General features: G+C 43.5%; 1 protein-coding gene across 7 annotated transcripts in view; it reads left to right on the top strand.

Annotated features, from left to right (window-relative positions):
- Positions 1–11,136, top strand: part of Matcap2 (microtubule associated tyrosine carboxypeptidase 2) — a 50,650-nt gene that overhangs the window by 13,673 nt on the left and 25,841 nt on the right. For 3 of the 7 annotated variants that reach the window (XM_050124908.1, XM_050124906.1, XM_050124905.1), the window contains exon 2: positions 2,010–2,314. The exons of the other annotated variants lie outside the window; for them this stretch is intronic. In XM_050124908.1, coding sequence (XP_049980865.1) covers positions 2,290–2,314 — 25 coding nt within the window. In that variant the 5' untranslated portion in view covers positions 2,010–2,289. The remainder of the gene's footprint in view (positions 1–2,009; positions 2,315–11,136) is intronic. 7 annotated transcript variants of the gene reach the window in all.

The raw sequence follows: 11,136 nt of genomic DNA, 5'->3' as shown, positions 1-11,136 counted from the left end.
TTTTTGATTTTTTTTTTTTTGTTTTTTCGAGACAGGGTTTCTCTGTGGCTTTGGAGCCTGTCCTGGAACTAGCTCTGTAGACCAGGCTGGTCTCGAACTCACAGAGATCCGCCTGCCTCTGCCTCCTGAGTGCTGGGATTAAAGGTGTGCAACCACCATCGCCCGGCTGTTTTTGATTTTTTTTGAGACAGGGTTTCTCTGTAGCTTTGGAGCCTGTCCTGGAACTCACTCTGTAGATCAGGCTGGTCTCAAACTCACAGAGATCCGCCTGCCTCTTCCTCCCAAATATTGGGATTAAAGGCGTGTGCCACCACCGCCTGGCTTATTTTTTAATTGAAATGAATTTAGTTTTGGAATTAGGATAGAATTTATGACATTCTGAAATATCCTTAAACATACCTATGCAATTTTGTACTATGTGCTTATGTAAAATGGTGCTCTCTTCTTGATAATTATAAAAAAAAAATCACCTCTGAAAAATGTGGAAGATGAAGGCTGGTGAGATGCTCAGCAGGTAAAGGGTCTACCACCAAGCCTGACTGTCGGAGCTTGAGTATCAGAACCTATTTAGTGGAAGGAGAGAAATGATTCCTGCGAGTTGTCTTCTGACCTCCACACATGTCATTGCACACAAGGGCTTACACACACACACACACACACACACACACACACACACACACACACACAGAGAAAGCAGTATTGAAGATGCTCTGTCCTACATTCTTAAATATTCAGCTGAGATTAATTCTTTGTGTAAAAATGAGCCAGCACATCCATATCAGTGTGAAAATTTGCTTTCAAATTTTAAAAATGGTGAAATTCTATGTATAGAAATAATTGGTTTAAAATAAATTTATGATTTAATTATTCCTTATTAACCTTTTCCTCTGCAAATCCCTTTACGCAACCCCAATGTATAGATAAATAAATTAGGTACACAAATCAAATCTTTGTAACCCAGGCTGGCCTCAAGCTCACAGAGGAACACATCTTGATCCTCCTGCCCCCACTTCCCTAATCACAGCTTGTGCTAGCTCTCAGGCCAAGTTTGTGTACACCAGGAACCAAAGGCAGGGCTTTGTGAATGCCACACAAGCCCTCCCCCAACTGAGCTACATCCCCAGTTTGCTTCCTTTTTCAATTTATTTTTTTAAAAGATTGTGTGTATATGTGTCATGAGTGTTTGTGGACTGTGTGAGCACAGGTACCTGGGGAGAACAGTCGGGTGGGGGGGGGATAGATCCCCTGGAACTGGAGTTACAGGTAGTTGTGATCTGCCATGTGGGTGCTGGGAAACAAACCCAGATCCTCTGCAAGAGCAGCAAGTGCTCTTAACTGCTGAGCCATCTCTCTGTCACCTCTTTTTTAAATTAAAAAATATTGTTTGAAGCCGGGCGGTGGTGGCGCACGCCTTTAATTCCAGCACTCGGGAGGCAGAGTCAGGCGGATCTCTGTGAGTTCGAGGCCAGCCTGGTCTTCAAGAGCTAGTTCCAGGACTGGCTCCAAAACCACAGAGAAACCCTGTCTCGAAAAAACAAAACAAAAAAATTGTTTGTTTGTTTATTCTTTTTTTGAGGCAGTCTTGTATAGTCCAGGGCGGTCTCAAAATTCACTGTCTAACAAGGATGATCTTGAATCTCTGATTCTCTTTGTCACACCTCCCAAATGTTGGGATTACAGTAGGCGTGTGCCACCACACCTGACCATCCACTTTTTAAAAAACTGGTTCAATCTAAAATTGACTTGTTTCATATCATGTAAATTAGCTGAAGGTCAGGGAACTACATTTGCACTGTTCAGCTAAAACTGAGAATCATCACACCATTCCTATTTGACGCGGCTATCAGAAAATTAAGGCCTCTTGAGTCTCACAGACTTTCCCTAACTGTCAAATTCAAAACCAAGTGTGACTCCGCCTAGACACCTAAACTGTGGTGGACCAGCCCCTCCGGAGCTGGTCCGCGCTGTGCACACTGGGAGTTGTAGTTCGCCTCTCTCCCCGCGAGCAGGATCTCGGTCACAGGAGCGCCTCCAGCGGCGAGCACGTTTGGTGGCGCCGGGTGTGCACAGAAGGCAGAAGCGTCTCCTAGCAACGGGGGAGCAGCTACGTCATGGTGGCGGGTTCTCAGCGCTGAGGCCAGGTGGAACCATCAGTGCACCTTCCAGCAACTGTACCCGACGTCCTTCTCCGTCTTGCGCTGTCGTTCCTGCCCCGGCTGGTCCCGAGCTACCTCCCGGGAGTCTTCCCCGCAGCGGCCCACCGGCCTCGGCCTTGGCCGCGGTGGGACGATGCTGGAGTCTATTCGCGTGACGGGTGAGTGCAGACAGGGCCCTCCAGGGTGGCGCGGCTGCAGCGGGTGGACACCTTTGGGGTCTGGACTCGGAGAACCGGGACGCAGCAGTCGCGCATGTACGCGGCGCGGCACCCCGATGCCTGCAGAATGAAGGGAACACTGTCCCTTTCCTGTTGTCAGTTAACTAGCCACAGGCACGAGCTGTGCAATCTAAAGAGTGTAGTCTAGAGTACAGCCTATTTCGGAGCATTTAGGTGTGTAGTGAGGTGTTATATTTTCTAGAATGTTAAAAAAAAAGTCAGCTAAGGAAACATCTCCACATTTCAGTTTACGTTGTGTATGCTTTGTACGCTTTTATTCTTAAACAGCTTGAATTCATGTTATTAACAAGAATGGGTGTTTAGATTCAAGGCTGGAAAGTTGACTTGTCTTTCACTTTTAAGTTACTTTGCATATTAGCAATATTTAAATCTTTAATAATATTATACAGTTCCTGGGCCATTTCCCCTGAGTTTGATTCTGCATGAAAACATTTCTTCAGGATAGGTACCAAAACATGAGAGTTAAGGAAAATAACTATTTCCCAAACTAGAGTCAAAAATAAGTCTAGAACTTTTAGCTTCAGGGTATTGGAGTACCCAGTAGGCCAGTTTTCTGAATTAGATGATTTGAGGCAAGGTCTGTCTATGTTACCCAGACTGGCTTTGCATTTATAATCCTTCTGCTCCAGTCTCCCAAGGGCTGAGATTATGGACATCACTGGCTGTTTTTTTTTTTTTTAAGTTAGCATGCAAAGTAATAGGTTTCATTATGGTGCTTTGAAACTCAGGTATGTATGTTTCAGCAGTGTTTTTAAAATGGAAAAACTAAGTTATTTTTCATTGAAAATGTATCTAATCTTAATTTTCTATGCTATGTGCAGAAGTGATTTTTGCGCAGTCCTGATAACCTACAGTTTACCCTGTTGTTATGTTGACAGGAAACTTACAGTCATAAAGGCCAAGATCTTAGAGGCTACTTAAATTGGCATTAGGCTTTTGAAATTGTGATTTGATGTAGATATTACTCTTTCATTTTAGAATAGGGCATCAGAGATAGACGCAGGCCAGTTTCCACAAGTTTGAAGTCAGCCCCGCCTATAATAACAAGTTCCAGGCCAGCCAGTGGATACCCTGTCTCCAAAAACATACAAAAAACAAACAAACAAACAAACAAAAAAAACAACAACACAATGTCCAAAGCTGCTTGAAAACAGCAATTCTGGCAGAAGGGGACAATGTAAGCAAGTTTCAGTGCATGAGGATGTCATAGTAGGTCTGATAGCCTGCTTTCCTACCGTGAACTAGGTTTACAGTAAGACACAACAGAAAGAAGTACATAGTTTTATATACTAAAAAAATTAATCTAAAATACCAGTCATTTTTATGATATAGAGCAAGACTTCTCAACTTCAGCACTCTTATACTGGAGAAGTTAATTCTTTATTGTGAGTGACTGTTTTCTCACACAGAGAGAATTGTGACAACTAAAAATGCCCTGTGGGCGGCAAAATATGCCTCTCCCTGTCATCTAGTTAAAAACATTGCCTTGAGGAAAATAGATTCTTTCATCCACGTGAGTCACTGGGTTTAGAAATTGCACTGATTAAAATAATTTCTCCCAAACCTAAAGTCATTATAGTGAGAATATGATTAAAGTATTAGTATAGTATATGATTAATATAGTGTATGATTTAAGGATAATGTTAGAAAGTAGATATTTGGATAGTCTGCAATACAGAGAAGATTGCCTGAGTATGTAGAGTCAGCTTGTGGATGGGTTGAGTTTTAAACAGAAGACCCACTTTAGTTGGATCAGTTCTTTCCCCATAATTCAGTGGAGTACAAGCACTGCTCCAAATTGGTCTTGCATATACTGATGTAGATAACTTGGTAGAGAAACACTATCCATTAGAAGACTTTAGTCTCTAGAATTTTTAAACATTCACTTCTGTTACAGAGGGGTTTCATTATCATCATCATCATTTTAGACAGACTCTACTGTAGTCTAGTTTTTTTTTTTACTGAAATGTCAATCAATCAATGAATGGGACATCCAAACGGTAAAACACACCCTGGATTACCCTGACCTTCCCTTACTCTGCACGTCTCAGGTGATCATTCTTCCCACTTGTAGAACAGCTTGATTGTGATAAGAGTATTGATGAAAATGCATTCTTTTTTTTAAGCTTCGCAGTAGCCTGGTGGCATAGGCCTGTAATCCCAGCTACTTGGGAAGATGAGGCAGAAAGATGGGAGTTCAAGGTCTTACTGGGAAATTTATTGAGAGCCTATCCTAAAATAACCATAAAGGAGCTGGGGAGCTGGGGATATGGCTCAGCTGAGAGAGTGCTTGCATAGCATGCAAGAAGCCCTGGTTCTACTGCCAAGCACCATGGTAGTACACACTTATGACCCTGGCACTCAGGAGGTAGGAGGATCAGAAGTTCAAACAGAAAAAAAAAAGCTATAAATATAAATTGGAATTTTTCGTTTCAAAACTGAAGTGCAGTTTTTTTGTGAGGTCATTTTATACGATGCCCACTTTTGACCTAGTCATGATGTGCTGTAAGCAACACATCCCAGTGACACTGTGACTGGAGGGTAAGATGACCCAAGGCCCTGTGGAAGCTATGGAAAAATGTCATCGAGGCAGAAACGTTTCCTTTCCTTTTCCCACTCCCCTCTCCCTCCGCTCTCTCCCTTGCTCCTTTCTCTTTCTCTCCTACTATTTTCTGCATAGCCCAGAGTGGCTTCTGGCCTTGTCTCCTGAGTACTGCAGTTATGGTCAGCAACACCATACCTAGCTCACCTCTTATAACCTTTTGTTCTTCTTCTGTTTCCTTTTAGGCACACTGCCTCACTTTGTAGCTATGACTGGTACAGGCTCACAGGGATCCTGTCTCCAGGATCTCGTGAGGAACCACACCAGCTGTTTCATTGGCTTATACCTTCCTGTGATAATATTCTTTTCCATTAAGACTCCGACAACCAGCCAAATGGTGGGAGGCACCTGAAACCTCAGGATTTGGAAAATCAGGGGTTCGTGGTTATCCTTAGCTACACAGTTAGTTTGAGGCCAGCCTGGGATATGTGAGACGCTGTCTCAAAAGACAAAACAAAACCCAGTGTCCTGGCATGGTGACTCACACCTGCAACCCCAGTATGTGGAACGGCATTTCAGCACCCCCTCTTTTTTTGCTCTCAGTTTCTGTTTGGAGACAGGCTCTCAGTTTGCAGCCCTGACTGTCCTGGAACTTTCTAGTAGACCAACTAGCCTCAATCAAGAGATCCACCTACCGTAGACTCCAGAGTGCTGGGTTTAAAGGGATTCTCCACAATGCCTGGTTTTCTTTCAGTTTTTAGAGACAGTCTTACTATATAACCCATGACGGCCTTAAATTTGAGTGTTTCCTGCTTCTGTCTCCCAAGTGCTAGGGTTACAGTTAAGAACCACCATACTTAACATACTTAACGTCTACTTCACAGTTTTGGTTGAGACTGCTTTAGTGTTACCTTATTAATAACAATCCTTAAGCAGTTGTTTTTTTCTCTTTACACTAGTGTACGTGTGTGTGCGTGCGGGCACACGCATGCACGTGCATGTGTAAGGGGTTGGGGAGATAAGCGTGCAGCAGCATATATATATGGAGATGACTTGTGGGGATGAGCGTGCAGCAGCGTACATGTGGAGGTGAGCATGATTTTCAAGATTTGGTTCTCTCTACGTTGTAAGTTGTAGATGGAGTTGAGGTTGTCAGATGTGACAAGCACCTTTACCCACTGAGCCATCTCACCAACCCTAGTAAGCCTCTTCTAATGAGACTGACTTTCTGTTGTTCACAGTGAGAAGTCTGCAAAGCCCTACAGAAGCCCTGATGGCGGTGGTGGTAGTGAAAGAGAACAGTGACCGTAACTTAGCAACAGAGACAAATTTTTCCCAGCTCTAGGAGAAAACTGCCCACAGCTATGCAGTCCAAGTCAGAACCTTCCCCTACTTCCTCATCTCCCGCATCCCCCATAATCTCCCCACTCGGTCATTTTGTCAGTCTCTCAACTCGTCATTTTATCCCTAGACACCTCTTCTCTCGGGATGTTTGGTTAGTAGCTACTTATTCTTCATTTTGAAGAGCACTTTGTAAGGGTATTTCACTGCATACCAGACTCTCCTAGCACCCTGAAGTCACCTCCTTGAAGCGACTGTCACCGTTGCAGTCTCATAGTTGTTGTATTGATAACCTTCTCCAGCAACATCGTGAACTCTTCTGTAGTGCAGAACTGCTGACAGCGGGTTTGTTCACTTCCTGCTTCCTCCTGCTTAGGAAAGGTAGCCTAGGGAGGGAGATACTGAGGAGAAAGAAAGAGGAGAGAATTGTTTGCTTGGACTTTGGTTTCTATTCTTTCTTTGTGCGGAGCAGAGAGAGTGTTGCTTTTAGATAGGTTCTCGTTCTAGCCCAGATTGGAGCTCACTGTGTAACCTGGGCTGGCCTCCTTTCTTAGCACCCCCTAAGTGCTGGGATTACAAGCATAAGCCACAGAAGCCTAGACTACTTTTGCTGCTTCTGAACTAAATATAAATGTAACCATGCACTCCCTTGATCCGGCTTCCTTTATCCAGCTTTCTCTGATGTTCCCCAGCGTTGTCACTTGGAACCTCAGTTTAATTTCCATGCAGACTACTCCAGTATTCTGATAAGTTAATATTGTTGATAGACGTCATTTGAGCTTAAGTGATGAAATACTCAATAACATTAGAGCGTTTACCTTTGGACATTATGAAGTTTTGTTTTGTTCTGTTTTATACTCCTTAAGTATTAATGAATCCTATGAAATTTTCATTTGGCTGGGAGTATAACTAAGTGGCAGGACCGCTATGTAGCATATTTAGGACCCTAGGTTCAAAACCCAGAACTGTACTCAGAAGCAGATCTCCGAGTTCTAGGTCAGCCTGTTCTACATAAAGAGTTCCAGGCTAGCCAGAGTGACACGGTGAGATCTTGCACAAAGAAAAGGGGTGGGGAGTGGAGAGACAGCTCATCAGTTAAGAGTGCTTTTTGCTTTTATAGGACCAGCGTTCAGTACCTCTGTGCCCACTACACCAGTCACTCAAGCTCCAAGACAGGCGACTGTCTCTCTTCTGGCATCTGAGGGCACCTGTATACAAGGTGCATATATTCGCTCAGACAGACAGAAAGACATGTTAAAAACAAAACAACAAAATGCTGACCCAGAACAGAAAAACAAAAAGTGCCATTTTGTAGGCCACAGTTGTTTACTCAGTGTTTTTCCACCCGGTGTTACCTTCCTTGGTCTGTCTTCCAGCAAGGACCTTGTAAAATTCTGCTGAAACCTAACCATTCCCAGTAGGGGAACACTTGTTTATTGAGCAGTGGCCCTTCTCCCCCATACTATTAGATAAGGAACAAGAGCCCCTGATGAGTTTAATGATTAGGCTGATATTACAGAGAGCCATTGAAAGAGCTGGGGATGAAGCCAGGAGTCCAAGTGTCTTTTTCTCGTGTTCTAGATACATCGGAAGCTTCCGTCATTTTGGGAAATTCAGTATATTTACCAGAGTGCTAATGCTGAGAAGTGATTCTAATGCAGCAATACTGTTGATATTTTAAAATGGCCAACTGGTCTAGCCTGGTTGTAGTAATGGGATGTGTATATATTGTACTGATGTGGTACTCGACCCTCCTCATCCTCTCACCCCTCTCTCACACCCATGCTGTCCTCCTTCCAGGGCGTCCTCTTCACTTTATGCTTTGTTGGCCTGCGGAGGGACACTTACAGGAATATGAGCATTTTACCAGTGACCACTAATGAAAAATTCTCTCCCTCCTCCAGCAGCCATTGCTGGCTTGATCTTATATAGGTCTTGTGTAGGCAGCCAGAGCTGCTCGGAGTTCATGGGTGCAGCAGCCCTCCTGTGTCCAGAAGACCCTACTTCACAGCAATCCACCCTATTTTCTGTCTCTTATAACCCTTTCACCTTCTTTTCTGCTGTGTTCTCTGAGTCCTGGAAGTAGGGGGGCTGATACAGATGTTGTGTTGGGCTGACCATTCCACGGTCATGTATATGTAATTCTCTGTTAGACAGTGTCTCCTGCAATGAGGGCCAAGAGCTGTCCTGATCTATGGGATAAGGATAAGATTTATTAGGCAGTAAGATACTATGGCTATTTAGCAAAATAACAGTAGTAGGTTCTTCCCTAGGGCATTCGATCTCCTCAGCCATAGGTTCCTGGCCAGCTCTGCAGTCTGCAGTCAGTCCAGGTTTTTAATGAAGGATCTGTGATTGGCTGAAGTGCTCTGGAGGTAGGGGACAACTTTGGGAACTGTTCTGTCTCTTGACCATGTGGGTTCCAGGAATCCAACTCAAGTTGACAGGGTTGATGGCAAATGCCTTTACCCATGGCACATTTTTGTTTGTTCTTTGAAACCCAGATTCTTGCTCTGTAGCTCTGGCTCACTTTTGACTATGACAATACTTCTGCCTCAGCCTCCCAAGTACTAGGATTAGATGTGTGAGCCACTAACAACGTAGGCTCTGTACTGTTTAATACAGCTTAACTAGGGTTAGTGTGACTGGGGAATAAACTGTACACATCTTAGATGAGTTTCCTGCAGGACTGCTATGTGGCCCACTTGGCTGGATGCTGTGAGCTATCCAGCATTTGGCAGGACTTGCCTCACCATATGTTCTGGAAGACTCTAGAACAGATGGAAGGAGGCCTCCAGTAGATCATTACCAAGTGAACTGAAATGCCAGGATGCCTGGGGAGAGGAGTTCTGTCAGGCATCCCTCTGTTACTTCCTACTCTTCCATAAAAATTTCTGCAGTTTTGTTTTTGCAATCAGGATTGTTGTTTTTCATAGAACATTTTTATTCTTTGCAGTTCCACACACGTTAACAATCACATGCATTTGATTATATGCACTTCCAGCTTCTCCCTCCTGCTCCTCCCAGGCAATCCTGAAAGCAGTGGGGCTAAATAAAGACATTTTCATATAGGGCTAAACACAAGGGTAAGAGAGGCACTCAGAAGGAAGCAAAAACACACCTAAGAAAGCATTGGTATGGCTTCTCAAAGCAGAATCAGGGGAGGTAAGACCTCCCCAAGTGTGGGTGTGGACTCCTCAAGGGAGAGGTGAGAGCTTTAGTTTTTTAATATATTGTTTTTTTTTTTTTTTTGTAACCCAAGCTTGTCTCAAATACTGTGTAGTTTAAGATAACCTTGAACTAATATCTCCTTCCCAAGTGTGCTGCAACATTGTTACATGTTGCTGGGGCACTGAATCCAGAGCTTCATCCTTGCTAGGTAAAGTAGGCTACATCTTCAGGCTCAGGGATTTTTTAAAAAGTACTCTGGAGTATAGTAATTCACTGTGTGAATTACTGGCTGGCTTGGAACTCACTATATAGACTAGGCTGGTCTTCAGTTTATAGAGATCTACCTGCTTCTGCTTGGATTAAAGGTATGTGCCACCATGCCCAGCCTTTTGAAACTGGAAAAAAAATTGTTGATTTGGTGGTCTGTAGTACTTTATGACTAAGTAAAATAAATTAATGAGATAACCTGGGTCTTAAGAGTACTTTAAAATTTCTGAATGTAACCTCAGCACTGGGGAACTGAGAATGCTGGCCTGGCCTGCAAATGAGTTCCAGGCAAGTCTGGCTTCCACAGAGTGAGACCCTGTCTCAAAAAATAAAATAATAGAAATCAGCACAACACTCTGGGAGTTCTACAGAGTAATTTTTATTAATTGGTTTTAGTATGGCTTAACTTACTTTGATCCATGAGGATCAGATGGGTGCTCTTGATCCTACCCTGCTCCCCGAGTCTTCCAATCCCCATGTTCCCTGTCCTCTCTTTTCCTTTCGTGTCCATCTCATTGCCTTCCGTTGTGACCTCTTGTCTCCTGAACTTGTGTCCTTTTAGGGAAAGTGACATTGTTCCTAGGCATTTGGAGCACTGCCTGTGTCCTGGTGCTCTGTAGCTCATTCTCCTTGCCAGTCCAGTTTGATTACCCTGGGAAACTGTTACCAATTAGTCTGTGATGGAAATGATGTTTGTCCTTTTACTTTTGGCTGATTGAATCTTTAACACCTTAAATTACTCCTTTGTCCAGTCTACAATATGACCCCATAAAACCTGCTACATCTAATTTATGTATATGAGCCTTTTGTTTGCATGTATGTCTGTGTGCCATGTGCATGCCTGGTCCCCTAGGAGAACAGAAGAAGGCATTAGATCCCCTGAGACTGGAGTTACAGACAGTTGTGAGCTTCCATGTGGGTGTTGGGAATCAAGTCCAGGTCCTCTGGAAGACCAGCCAGTGCTCCTAACCACTGAGGTATCCATCCTTTCAGCCCCTCCACCTCTAAACATTTGCCTATAGTTACATTTGGCTCTTACAAATCCATACTTTTACATTATCATTTAGACACTAAGATTAAACTTTGGCATTGTCTAAGAAATTTTATTTTGTTTTTGTTGTTTGTTTGAGTTGGGGTCTCACATGACGCAGACTGTCCAAAATGACCAGATCCTCTTGCCTTTACCTCCCCAGTCAGTACTGGGATTATAGACAAGAACTTTTAGTTAAAGAGTTTTTAGGTATCTTACATGCCCGGAATGTCTATTGTCTATCTTTGACCTAGCATTGTTTCTTCACTGTAACCCATAAACTTCTACAGTGTAAAAACTGACATTTCACCAGCCTTGGTGACACACGTTTATAATCACAGAACTTGGGAAGCCAAGGAAGAGGATAACTGTGAGTCTGCGGTCAGTCTA

This window comes from Alexandromys fortis, unplaced genomic scaffold (assembly GCF_014885135.2).
Source record: "Alexandromys fortis isolate MF-2015 unplaced genomic scaffold, M_Fortis_MF-2015_v1.1 scaffold_204, whole genome shotgun sequence".
In the NCBI taxonomy this organism is placed as follows: Eukaryota; Metazoa; Chordata; class Mammalia; order Rodentia; family Cricetidae; genus Alexandromys; species Alexandromys fortis.
The sequence above is the reverse complement of the archived record's forward strand: the minus strand, read 5'-3'. Positions and strand labels throughout refer to the sequence as shown.